General features: G+C 34.2%; 1 protein-coding gene across 3 annotated transcripts in view; it reads left to right on the top strand.

Moving 5' to 3' along the window:
* Positions 1–14770, top strand: part of LOC121729902 (multiple C2 and transmembrane domain-containing protein-like) — a 50316-nt gene that overhangs the window by 16680 nt on the left and 18866 nt on the right. For all 3 annotated transcript variants that reach the window (XM_042118598.1, XM_042118595.1, XM_042118597.1), the window contains exons 2-3: positions 1662–1794; positions 11466–11596. In XM_042118598.1, the coding sequence (XP_041974532.1) occupies positions 1690–1794; positions 11466–11596 (236 nt within the window). In that variant the 5' untranslated portion in view covers positions 1662–1689. The remainder of the gene's footprint in view (positions 1–1661; positions 1795–11465; positions 11597–14770) is intronic.

Here is a 14770-nt window from a genome sequence, read left to right as displayed (position 1 = left end):
AAATAATATTTTTATTTTGTCTTTTAATTTTGTTTCTGAATATAAACATTAATCCTTTGAGTCCTTCACATACTCCATTTAGAAAAAAATCATCTCTTTTGAATAATTATTTAAAATTGTTGCTTCTTATTTTTTATTGCAGACAGTATAAATTAATACATAAACGACACTTAAATATTATATGAACGCTAAGTCACAGTATTAAGTAGGTTCATAATAATTACAATAACGAACAAAGACCGGACTTAGTAGACCATTATTTGTTAATTTATTCATGAATTATTAATTAGTTAGGAGCAAAGGTTGAGGAGACGAAACTGTTCCAATTAAGGGCACACTAATGTACAACGATTAGCTACTATATAATCGGAACTTTGGTCTACTATTGTATCAAAATAATGAGGCACAAAATTTCTAACCAAATTGGTGGTTTATGTGAAGTCCTTATGACCAACGCCATTAGGATTTTACTTATTTCTAAACTTTTGATTAGTGCTCTTTTCAAAACTTTAGTTTTGTCTTTGTCACCCTTATGTTATGAAAATATTAATACAGCGAACAACTACACAAAATCTACTTGTCCTTATCTGGCATGTTGAAAACGTCACATAGAGCAGACCTTGAATATTTAGTGCTATATAAAGCGCTTATTCCACTTGTCCTATTTAGAAGTCCTAGCTAGGATCCTACATAGGATCCTAATTAGTTCGCTTCTTATTCCACTTGTCCTAATTTAGTGACTAAATCAGATGTCATTTTGGTCAGACGTCTTCTTAATGGCTCCAGTTCTATCAAACCAACAAAAAATTGGTCTTCTCATAGGCTTAGCTGTTAGCTCAATGAAAATAAAAATAAATTAAAGGCGAAAAAGATGGTTGAAAGAATTTTTGCTCCACGTAAAATTATGAATTATGAACTTTCTGAACTACTTGGAACCAGCAGACTTAAGAAATTACCTACGAACGGATTCCAGATCTTATAACATAATATAAATTGACTTTAATACAGATTTAGCAGTTCCCACTACAGATAAAAGGTTGAAACCATCTGGCAACACTGATTTAGTCATTCAGGAGCCACATTTTTTTCCGATTTAGGATCCTAGCTAGGATCCTAGCTTTTTAAATGTTATTCCATTGACCAAAAATTTAACAACAAATTAATAATGCTAATCATTAAACGGAATATAAATAGCCGCCACATAAAGTAATTTAGCTGTAAACAACATAAGGAAAACTCCACAAAACAAAACCTTCTCTAAGAGATGTTTTGTATTCCAACATTGCTGTTATTTTAGAAACATGGGATTGTCTTTTTCCGTTCCGGGCTAATTATAACAAGATTGCTATTTTCAAGATCGTTGATCTTACAAAACAGTATTATGTAGGGTTCTTTAAAAAACTACAACTAAATTAATTCTTCAAAAGTAAGTATAATAATATGTTATCATATTAGTTGGAGTGTTAGTTGGGATTTAGCCTAGATCCGTCGAAAACAAAGTCTTATAATTAAAGCTACCTAGGACTAATCGCATACTCTACATCCGTCATGCGTCTCGCAACTTTCTACCAAATAAAATAATGTATAATATTTTATGGGTTAAGCATACCGGTCAGGGGTTTCCAACTTTTTATGAACCTAACCTTTTTATCCTTTTTTAGGTCAATTCCGATTCCGGATGGTCTGGTCATGGACCCGATGGCACCCACCACGCTGGCAGTCAACAATCAGTTCATGGAGCGGATAGGCACCGGCCTCACCCTGCTCAGGGACCACGGGAAGAAAGTTCAAAAGGTAAGATACAAAGGTAATTGGTGGACCTTTATAACACCTTTTTAGAAGTCAGTTGGGTACGATGGGTATCTATACTAATATTATTAAAAGTTTGTTTGTTTGAACGCGCTAATCTCAGGGTCAGGAACTACTGGTCCAATTTGAAAAAAAATCAGTGTTAGTTCGCCCATATTTATCGAGGAAGGATAATATATAGGATATATATTATCACGCTAAGACCATTAGGAACGGAGCATCAATGAAGAAAGTTTAAAAATCGCGGGATTTTTCCTATTGAGAGCTTACGCTGCGTGCGCTGCGTAAACGGTTACAGTCTATGATATTCTATTATAAAAAAAAAGGTTGGTTACAGTTCTGCAAAAATCATGTCTAACAAAATTGTTACTCTTGAAAAGTTCTAAAAGAGTTCGCGACAGTAATGATATAGAATAGAATTGAAAATAATATATTGCTTAAAATATCTTTTTACCTAATAGTGGGTATTGAAAAAGATGTAGAGCGCTTTCCCTCTCCACAACTTTCAGTGTACTTGTACTCACTCAAAGATGTTTCGGCTGCACATTTTACTCATACATAATATTATAATCAAAATCAAAATCAAAATCAAAATTGTTTTATTTCTGAATAAATTTAAAATAAATGTTTTCAGAAAGTCCTACATGATGCCTATATATATAATAGATGTCCCACGCGGCCTCACTCACCTAAATGAGAAGTTTTACAGAAACCGTACATTTTCCCGCAAAAAATAGCCTATGTACCTTCACGTCATGGCTTACTCTACATCTGTGCCAAATAACTTAAAAATTCAGCCTGTAGTACGCGAGATAAGCGCCTTCAAATAATTTTCCCGGTTTTTTCCACATTTCCCTATGTTTCTTCGCTTCCATTAGTTTTAGAGTGATAATATTTTATAGTCTATAGCCTTCCTCGATAAATGAGCCATCTAACAACGAAAGAATTTTTCAAATCGGACCAGTAGTTCCTGAGATTAGCGCTTTCAAACAAACAAACTCTTCCACTTTATAATATTAGTATAGATGTATTTCCAACTCATGTTTGTTCCCCAATAGGGGGAGGACGATAGAATCTCCCACTAAGGTAATCCCGCTGTTTTATGCGTAGTCACGATCTATAGCTCTATATTAGCTACGGAAAGTACCATCAGAGAGATTTATAGGCAAATGGTGGATTTGGTCTGGTTATGTTAACCAATACGTCCAATAGACATACCTACAAAGAGCCTGTGGTACTTTTGACATTTAGAGGAAGCCTAGCTTTCTCTCATTGGAGTTTAACCAAAGAATTCTATGGTTTAACATAACGTAGATCCGCTACCTGTGTATAAATCAGTTTCGAGAAAACATTTGTAACACCTACCGTTACAGGGTTATTAAAATTCGGTGTCCAGATAACAATTAAATATATTTAAAAAACAACAAATTAAACATGCCCAGTAGGTGAGACACAAAATTTATAAGGTCGTGGTAAAGTGCCTACTCGACTGTCACTTATGGACCGTAGGGCTACTCTCCTGGAATATTCGTGTGAAGCTGGGACGCTGGAGGTACTGCTTCCTCACAGCCGCAGCGTTGAATTGAAGTTGACCAGGAAGGAGCGTGCGACGGCCGACGTAGTCAAACAAATGCGGAGCAGCGATCCCTGGAATCCATATTAACTCCGTCTCAGTACACTTTCCCCGCAAGCGTCTGGCGGCCTATCCACGGTGCCCGAGAAGAGCGCCCTCTACCTACAGCGGTAGCGGTATTGCCGTGGTAGACCGTCAGGAAATAATAAGTTCTTACATAAAAAAAACTTAATTACATAAATTCCTATAAGTAATTTAATTCCATATATTAGAAAAATGTTATATTTTTCCAATTCAAAACAAGTTATTAAAATTAAATCTTAATTAATACAAGTTAAATACAATTTAGAAATATATATACAAGAGTTTTGTTATAAAATAGTACTAACTAAATGTGTGCTAACAAAACTTACCCTAAGACGGGGATTTCTCCAATTAAATTTTCTCTACTAGATTAATATGAACTAATAGACAGTTAATGTAGCAAAATATTATTATGCGTACATTATTAAATAAAATAATTTATCTAAGCATTGTCAACGGCCTCGAGTCGTTTTTCTTTTTCCCCGAAATCCAAGCCGAAAACCTCAGAACTCTTTCAAATAAAAATAAATGAATTAGTACAATTCTTTTTCAAATTATTGTTTTTTTCAGAACAGAATTTGGCCAAGGCAAATCGAATGTTAGTTGTTCTTTACAACTAAACATATACCTTTTATAAATAAAATATTATTATGAATTATTAAAAATGTAATTAATATATTAGTAGTAAAATAAGTAAAATATAATAACAAATCGAGTGTAGCTAAAGCCCCTGAAATGTGTAACGGAATTACACATTTCAGGGGCTTTAGCCTTTAGCCGAAACTTTTTCGTTTTCGCTTCATTATAGAATCGCCGATCAAAATGTATGGAATTGACATAATACGAGTCGAACGTCAACGTCATATTAACGCATAGACTTAATATATACTGTTATAGGTTATGTATTAACGAACGCTTATGTCAATTCCATACATTATCATCGGCGATTCTATAACGAAGCGAAAACGAAAAGGTTTTGGCTCACCCCCCTGTTCTGTGACAATAGCGATTTTAATAATACCAGATTATAAAGAGCCTATCCATGATTTAAAAGGCAAGAAAAATATTCACCTCTAAATTAACCTACACCATAATAATAATCAGTAATAACTAGACATCGGATTATATGCATTTACATATTTGCATATGCAAATGCACTTTTTAAGTGATACTGCATATTTTGGCAACTTTTCGTATATATTTGCATGCATATTTCGGCACTTTGATCGTGCATATTATAATCTGATATCTAGTAATAACTAATAAAGATTATCTACTGCGTAATAACAAGATGTCGATGTTGTTCTACCGTTATTTAAATTTGAACTTTACTTTTTGAAATATATGGAACAGGGAACCCAGGGGGCGTGTATTTCCAGTTTAGGACGCCAACGTAATGTTGTGGATTAATTCAGTAATGGCGCCTCTACAAGATGGCCCAGCGCTGGCCCATCAAATGGCGGTGTGGCGCCTCTATAAGATGGCCCAGCGCTGGCCCATCAAAAGGCGCATGCAGTGGCTATAGCTAGGGAATGAAATCCTGCAAGATAATTTCATTCCCGGTTTTTGTGGGATTGAACCATCACAATCAATCAACAATTGGATATTAGTCTGTAATGATAGTTGTAAGAATGTTTAATAAATAAATAAATAAATAAAAAATCCCGCTGGATCCCGGTATTTGCGGGATCCCGCAGGTTGGACTTAAACTTTTAAAATAAATCGTTATAGAGACTATACTAATCAGCGTTGCCAGACGTCCCGATTTTGGCGGGACGTCCCCATTTTTTCATCAAAATTAAATGTCCCGTGCGGGACAGGCACAGTCCCGCTTTTCGGGAAAAGCCCGAACGTAGGTACGTGCAGCGTGCTGAGAAAGAAAGGTGCGTAATGAAGATAAAAGTACGGGAGGTAGAGTTGTGGATTTTCTTTGGCTACTTTAGCTATCTTTTGTCACGTAAACGTTATTCTAACGCAAATAAAAAGATAAAAATAAAAAATAAAACTTTTGATTTTATACTTTTTCTTACATTGTCCTGCTTTAGACTGAAGAACCCCGCTTTTTTTTCTCAAAAAGTTTCAAAGTCCCGACTTGGCACAAAAAAAATCTGGCAACGCTGATACTAATTGATAGAAACCGTTTTATTCTTAGAAACTCAAATAAACTCGGTCACTTTTTTTTACAAGGGCTTATTAATACCTACTTCATACCTTAGATATAAAAAAAACTAAACATTTTATGTTATAATAATAGTTAAAAAACTAAAAAACACGCCTATTTATTTTCATCTATTATTAAAAATATTTATTTTTTTGAAATATAGAGAAAGTTGTGCTAAAAGATTACGTTACATTTAGGTACAGCCCAAGCTTATAAAATTATGTTAAAAAAGTTAAGGTATGTGTCTGCCAAACGGCACAACGACACAAGACGACATTCGACACAAGGTAGCCACTAGTCAGCAGCTGACAATGATTGTATCAACCAGCGTGGAGGCTCAGCCTCCACGCTGGTTGATACAATCATTGTCATTTAAAGTGAATTATTATAGGTGAACTGAATGTAAATTATTGTTTAGTGGACTGCCTGTAGCCAGTTCACGCACCCCCGCGCGCAGAGCACGTATGAATCACGCTTCTTTGTAATCCCGCCAGTCCCGCGGGCTAAATTTTCGACCGGGATTAGTCCCGCAAAATACATGCGGGATCCCGGTATGTCGGGATCCCGGTATCCCGGTATTGCATTCCCTAGCTATAGCTATACAATCGTCGCAACGTCTCTACATGATGGCCGTGTTCAGTTGTGACTTGTGATCTAAACGTCGTTCAAGATGAACGTGGAAGCATTAGCCGCTGCGGCAATATCTGCACAGCACATACCATCATTTCATTAATGTGCACACTGCACAATGTGTGTGTGTATCTATGTTTGTTATTATACATACTATACTGTCGCAGACGGAGTCGCGGGCAACAGCTATTTTCAATTTTGTAACTTCTAAACGTTGGTTTACCACATAAATTATTTCTAATAGGCAATAGAAATCTTATATCTTTAAACGAGCAATTCTTGTATATAAATATATAATTGGAATCTCGGAGTCGGCTCCAACGATTTTCATGAAATTTGGTATATAGGGGGTTTCAGGGGCGATAAATCGATCTAGCTAGGAATCATTTTTAGAAAATGTCATTTTATTCGTGTTTTATCGAATACCGAGCAAAGCTCGGTCAAATAGCTAGTAATATAAAAATGAGATAGAAACCCATTCTCAGGATTCTAACGAATGTACATACAAAATTTCTGTGAGCTGTTTTGGAGGAGTTCGTGCACAAATACTGTGACACGAGAATTTTATTTATAAGATTATTATGAGACGACGTACTCGTCATTTTGAATGAAATTCGTAAATTGACATACGACGTCCTCACTCACCTTCCTCGACCGCTCGCTGGGCATTGATACACAAACCCAAGATACACAGTTGCGAACAAAAGTAAGACTCAAAACTGTCGCCAAATACTCGTCTTTACTATAATAGGTACTTGTAATCAAACTATAAACAGTTTTTTTACAAAGGAGTCCACAAAAAGCAATAAAATTTTATGACCGAACTTCGCCGGTAGGACAAGGCATGGTGACGTATTTTTCATATATATATTTTTTAATTCAATGAAATAATTAGGTTGTAAGAGTTAATTAAATTGGGTTCTAAACACAAATCACAATTCACAATACAAAGATACTTAGGTTTCACAACTTTCATTTAAGAGTTTATGTCAAATAAATAAATATGTATATGTTTTGCGTATGATATAAATATGTATAAATGAACGAAACAAATATTTATTAGATAAACTGTTATTTTTTTTTCAAATATTACAATTAAACTTAAAACTTAAATCTATAATTATTTTTTAACAGTCATGGTCATAATTATATTATGTAACACTTATATGTGATGTGTATCTTGGGTTTTTTGTATATCAATGTCGGTGTCGGTTTTTCGGCCGCACATCAAAGGGACCCCCTTTGATGTGCGGCCGAAAAACCGACACCGCCGCCATCCCACAACCATCGCTGGCGCCATAAGCCATCCTACGCTACGCCACAACGTCCTCCCCACGCTGGGCCATCGTGATGGGCAACTACGCTGGCCCATCTTGTAGAGGCGAGACACTGCCGCCACCCCACAACCATCGCTGGCGCCATAAGCCATCCTGCGCCACTACGTCCTCCCCACGCTGGGCCATCGCGATGGCCAACTACGATGGCCCATCTTGAAGAGGAGCCATAACAGACATTTTTTTACAGTGCAGTGTTCTATTTTAATCAGAACATTATTATATTAGATTTTGATAGGTAATGCTTTTAAATAAAAAAAAGTTTATTTTTATTTTAGATTTTTATTAGAACTGACCCGGCAGCTTATTTTGCCACATACGGAACAAAAGCATCAAGAAGAACCGACGTAAGAAACTCGCACAAGACCACATTTTTAAAAAATAATGAAAAATTATTCTTTTCATAAATTAAATGAACAATTTAATCAGTCAATTTATATAATTTTATGTATTAGGTTGTTCTGTTCCAGCCATGTCGTTGATATAACTGACCTATAAAGTAAAAAATAATGAATTGTCTAGTCGTCCGATTACCGGATGAATTAAAAAATATATATTTTATTCATCCGTGTTACGTAGTATATGACATTCTCTTTGTTCATCCGTTTAGCGGACGACTAGCAACAGCTAACAAAGGTGTCTAGTCATCCGCTAAACGGATGAATAACATAAATTTTAGTCGTCCGATTACCGGACTATTATATACTATTATATAGCAAAAGCCAAAAAATAAAGATAGACCGTATAACTTCGTTCCGTATAAAGTTATATCCGGGCCGTGTCACGAATCACGATCAATATTTTTGTTTTTAGGGTTCCGTACCCAAATTGTAAAAACGGGATCCTATTACTGAGACTTCGATGTCTGTCCGTGTCTTTGTCTGTCCGTCCGTCTGTGTCTGTCTCCAGGCTGTATCTCACGAACCGCTATAGTTAGACTTTTGAAATTTTCACAGATTGTGTATTTCTGGTGCCGCTATGAGAATAAATAATAAAAACAAAATACATAAAGTTAATATTTAAGGATTACGTGATATTACGAGTCAAAAATACCATACTTACGTATGGTATTTTTGACTCGTAATCCATAATGGCACTTGAAATTTTTAACAAAATCTTCAATTAAGTATATAATACTAGCTGTTGCCCGCGACTTCGTCCGCGTGGACTTCAGTTTATAGCGCGCGATGTCAACAAAATTGGTGTCAAAAGCTTTTATAAAAAAACCCTGGTACCTCTTAAATCAATACAGCTGTGCAGTTTGCACACAATAAGTATTTCATTTTTTTATATTAAACTTTATATTTTATGCCAAATTTTAAAGCTTATTTAGCCCTCCAATTACACAACTTTACCCATAAACTATTTATCATTGATAGATTTAAGGTTACGTCACTGCACAGATAAAGTACTGAGTTATTTAATACCGTAGAATAGATATAACAATCGAAAAAAATCGAAACTTAAATGTAAGATGATACCACGTCTTATAGAAAGACTTTTGAGCAAGCGTCAGCGCGATGTAGAAGACGCACGGCGCCATCTATTATGAATTGTTGGAACTAACTTAATTTGAACAAATTTACGCATTTTCACCCCCTTACAACCCTTTTTTCCAGTAAAAAAGTAGCCTATGTCCTTTCTCAGGCTTTAGACTATCTGTATACAAAATTTCATTACAATCGGTTCGGAAGTTTTGGCGTTTGGCGTGAAAGCGAGACTGACAGACAGACAGACAGACAGAGATACTTTTGGCGTTTGGCGTGAAAGCGAGACTGACAGACAGACAGAGATACTTTCGCATTTATAATATTAGTATAGATTATGTGCACACTGCACAGCTGTTTTTGGGTATTTTGATTAATTAAGGGCCGCGCTACACCGGAATGGCGCTGCCATGCGAGGCGAGCACTTTTAGCGCTGCCATTCCGGTGTAGCGCGGCCCTAAGAGGGGTACCACTTACCAGGGTTTTAAAAAGTTTTTAAATTTGACACAAATTTTGTTGACACCGCGCGATATAAACTAAAGTCCACGCAGACGATGTCGCGGGCAACAGCTAGTTATGAATAAAAACAATATTATATAGTAAAGTAGGTATGATTAGTTCTGTTACAATAATAAAGTAAAAAATAAAACGCCATCTGTTTTCATATATTAGAATTAAAATGTTGATTGCATTGATATATTTTCTGGATGGAATATAGGCCAACACGGTACACTCGAACTCCTTTATTTTAGAGCGCCCTCTGTTGTCAACTTGTCACATATATTAGAAATGCAGTAGGAGTTCTATAAGATAAGATAGATTGATTATTATTATACCAAGTGATTATATGTATTATTAAACATAATATTCTAAAGTATTAAAAACTATAAACAAAAACATACTAACTAATAAGTATGATTAGTTCTATGTTACAATAAAGTAAAAAATAAAACGCCATCTGTTGAATCGTATTAGAACTAAAATTTTCATTGCATCGATATATTTCTGGATTTTTTATAATATTATACATAAAATATGTTTAAGATTTTTGAAATTTTATTTTAATACACATCCAAGACCCAGGAACATTGAAAACTTTTTGTTCCGCCTGCGAGACTCGAACCCAGGACCCCCGGGATAAGCGCTGGCCACGCGCAATGCGAATTCATTTGCATCGATATTTTCATGGAAATAAGATATTTTCCCACATCAAAATGTAGCCTATGTCCTTTCTCAGACTCTAGAATAACTGTATACAAAATTTCATTGCAATCGGTTCAGTAGTTTTGGCGTGAAAGCAAGACAGACAGACAGACAGACAGACAGAGATACTTTCGCATTTATAATATTAGTATGGATTATGTGTATTTTAATATTTAATAATAAAATTAAAATTAAATAATTAATAACAAAGAAAAAAAGACAATTTTTCCCTACTTTCGCTCTATAACGTTACGGACTCGCACTTGGCCGATTTTTTATACTTATCTGGCCTTCAAAACTTGCTCCACAAGTAGGTACATAATTATTGTTTATTGGTGTTTATCATAGTAATGAATATACCCAGTTTAGTTTATACGAACAGGGAACTAACTTAATCATTACAAAATTGGAAAATTTAAATTAAAAACTATAGTAGGTTTCAACAAATTCAATAATTAAAAAAAAAGTTATATTTTAATGTTGGTTCATCTTTTCTACGCCTCGCTATTAAAGGCTACACGAAATAACAATAACTCAGACGAAGTCGCGGTCACCAGCAAGATAAATATAATGTTGATACAATCCTGAGATGTATGACTAAAACCATAGAGAAATTATAAAACTAACTTAGTATGCTAGTACCACAGTTTGCTCATATGAGTTGAATAGCAAGGATTACTAATAGGAAATAACCAATCAGAATCATGTCGATGAGTGTCGTTACATCTTCAACACGAGTCGGACATACGAGTATCGTGTGCGTTATCTTTTTTATGTGTTTTTTTTTTAATTTCAAGCGGTTAATACATTCGAAGCGTGAAGTGTTTACTTTTTAAATGAAATACATTAGTATTTTAATTTTAAAATATTATGCAATGGACGTGTATTGTCCAAAGGTAATTTTAGGCTTTCATAGCAAACTTATTTATTTTTTAAAACTTGCCTTTAGGTACTTAATGGGTATAGGTACGGGATTTTTGTTTTATTAATGTTATAAGGAAAAATGTTGTATAGGCCACGTCTAATGTTTTTATCGAGTGTTCATTAACATAAAGTTAAATTGATTGGTTTTTAAAATCACGTCTGCGGATCATGCATGTCGATCTGTCAATCTGTTCGCAAATTTCGTTCGCCGCATGATCAGAATTCATTCTGTGAGTATTAACGTCATCTCTTTTTTGCAGTATTTATTGAAAAATGCGAAGTTTGAAGTTTTGAAGAGGCCGTGGAACTCCGTGGTGAACATAGTGCTAATAGAAGCTAAAGAACTGCCAGACGGACCTGCTAGCGGCAGTGGACTGTACTGCAAGTTCAAGTAAGTATTCTCTCATTCCTTGTTTCAGTCCCTAGATTTCTAAGGTAAGGTACTAAGTTCACATTATCTCCTTGTTCCTTTGAATGGCTCATTTAAATTCAAACTTGCAACGTTGCAATGTGATATTTTGATCCTTTAACACTCTGAATACTAGAGATCGTGTCATGCACTACAATCTACATAATACTAAGTTAGTTTCAAGATTTTGTCCGTATCTAAATCGATCTATCCTATTTGTGCTATTTTATTAGAAAATATCGCTCAAAGACAACTCAAAGAGGAGCGAAAAACACGAAATATTTAAAAATGGTGGACGTTAAATCGCTCATAATCATATCTAAACTACAGTTTGGTATTTCTAGCAAAAAACATAATTTTAATACGTTTTACTGTCTTCCAAAAGAGGAGAACGTATCTGTATGTTTTTTGTTCTAAAATTACGGTACCTAGAAATTCAAGACGAGTTTCTATGGCACGACGTCGTACGACGCCGTACGGCGCCGTGCCGTGGTTTTTTTCGACGCGCGTCCGACACGGCGCCGTACGACGCCGTACGACGTCGTGCCGTGTTTTTGTGTCCCGGCCCTTATGGCTATTAATCTGTTCAGCCTTGACCGCTTACAATGTTATCAGTGCGAGAACCAAAATTTTTAATTTGTAAGTAACTGGGTAATATTTTTAAAGTTTTTTTTTACAATTTTTTGGCAAACGTAGATTAAGCGCTTGGTAAAAATAAAGATAGAAAGGAGTTTTTTATATTATATTTCTCCTTTTTTAGAAGTCGGTTAAATATATATTTTGTTAAAAAATATTTAATTTAGCTTCATTTCAGATTAAAGATAAGTAAGATATTTTATTTATGTGTAGTTATTACGCGAAATAAATTTATAAATATAATTAACATATTACAAATTGTACTTATGATAATGAGTGTTATTGAATGAAAAAATATTTTATCCTCACATTTGTATCAATGATTCACAATGAATGTAGTAATCCATTGTGATAATAATTATTGAATCTAGTACATTATTATTCTCATTGAAACGGATTAACATTTACAATAATTATTATATTCAATTTTGTAATACTTTTATTACTACACAATACTATTACGTTAATATATTAATTTTACAATTTTTAAAGAGATATATCTGAAGAAGTTATTTGAGATAGTATTATTGATATTAATATGACAGTACTAACTAGAGATTATGTAGGTAGCTATACATATAGCTAACAAAAACCCGCAGGTGGTGCTGTATGGGGTGCTTAAGTCGACAACGGATGACGACATATTTTATGCCATTAGAAATCAAAATAAGCACCTTCAACCGCTGCCACCTCCGGGCGTCGTATACAACATACAAGTAAAGTATAGGCGAAGGGGAAGAGACAAGGAGACGGAACATGTGGTCTGTACGTTGTCCCCTCAGCTGTGGCGGACCTTTACAGAAGCCGGGTACGTCTATATAGGCATGCAGCGGGTGCGTGTCGCTGACCAGTCCCCCCTTATACAGTGCTCGCGCTGTTTAGGGTACGGACATGGAAGGCGACATTGCAATAACGAATCCGAACCCGAGAAGTGTAGCCAATGCGGGGGGGGGACCATCGTAAGTTTGAGTGCGACAAGTTGAATGAAAAACCACATTGTATTAATTGTGAGAAGGACGGCTGTAAAGATACCGAGCACGACGCGTTCAGCGCGGAGTGTCCGGTGCGAATGAGATGGGACGCAATAGCACGGGCAACCGTTGCATATGACACTGATGATCAGTAGCATTGACATGTCATAAATTTACTAAATAATATTATGTAAGTAGTATGAACTAAATATTATGTATAATATAATAATATAGATTTGTATATAATAATAAAAAAAAAAAAAAAACTTGTCATATATATGGTTATAGTAACAATAACAAAGCATATATGGACGAAGTAATTAAATTAATTTCATAATAAAATACAATTACATATATAATAAAAGAAATATGTAAATATGATAGAAAATATATAGATAGAAAATAAATATTATGTAATTTCAGAATATAAACATTATGTATAATAAAAAACATTACGTATATAAACGAAATATATTGTATTAGATAATAACTAAGTATATGAATATACAGTAATAGTTAATGTAGATATAATATGACGGATGTCAATTAATTAATAATATAAAAGTATATGATATTATAAATGTATAGACAATATGTATAGTAAAATAAACTATCGTAATAATTATGTGTATTAGTAGTATATTATTATACAAAGAAATGTAAATGCCATGCCACTGCTATTGATCATAATTTACGCAACAAAGTGATGCTACCCACTCAATTGTACGGAATTATTTAGTAAATAAATAATTTAGCAATACACAAATCGCACCGAATACCCCGCGCTATGCGTTGTATATTGGAAAAGTCTGAGATAAATATAGTAATATTAATTGTGTCAATGTTAAGAATAAGCAGTAAGAAAAAAGGTATAAATTAATTGTAACAAAATTATGTATTAAAAAATTTTAAAATATTATGACATGTAAGCAGTAAAAACAACCAGTTTAAAAAGACTTGTAATAATTAAAATGTGAAAAGAAATGGAATATTATAGTATTAAGATTAAAAGATATGTGATGGAAACAGAAGATAAAGAAAATAAATGTAAAAAACATTCAACATCTAGTAGAAAACATTAAGTAATTATGTAAAATAGAATCATTAACATAAAAACCTGTAAAAACCTGTTCGTAATAAAACGTAAAAACTGTTTAGATATAACGAAGCATGTAAATAATTGTCCCTTATTATGTAAGGGGGAACAAGCGGTCCCATATAGGGGCCATTAAAAAGAAAAAAAAACGTATAAAACTCCCACGTTGTTTTGAGACCATTTTATACTGATTTTTTTTCTAATCAACTGTTCAACAGGTATTTAAATCTTTTGTAGTAAGACCGTGAAAGTTTACCTGTTTATGAACATGTCACAAACAATGTCCAGCAAATATGGAGTTTCGGCCGCAGTTAGTTTAAGAGTTTCAGCTTTTATAAAATTACGACAGTCTGGCTATCGCTGGCTCTTGGGCTATTAGCAAAGGGTGTTAAACTTTTCCACGACAGGCCTATTAGGCTTGATTGTTTTCTCAATTATTCTTTATTCAAGTTT

This window comes from Aricia agestis, chromosome 8 (assembly GCF_905147365.1).
Source record: "Aricia agestis chromosome 8, ilAriAges1.1, whole genome shotgun sequence".
In the NCBI taxonomy this organism is placed as follows: Eukaryota; Metazoa; Arthropoda; class Insecta; order Lepidoptera; family Lycaenidae; genus Aricia; species Aricia agestis.
The sequence above is the reverse complement of the archived record's forward strand: the minus strand, read 5'-3'. Positions and strand labels throughout refer to the sequence as shown.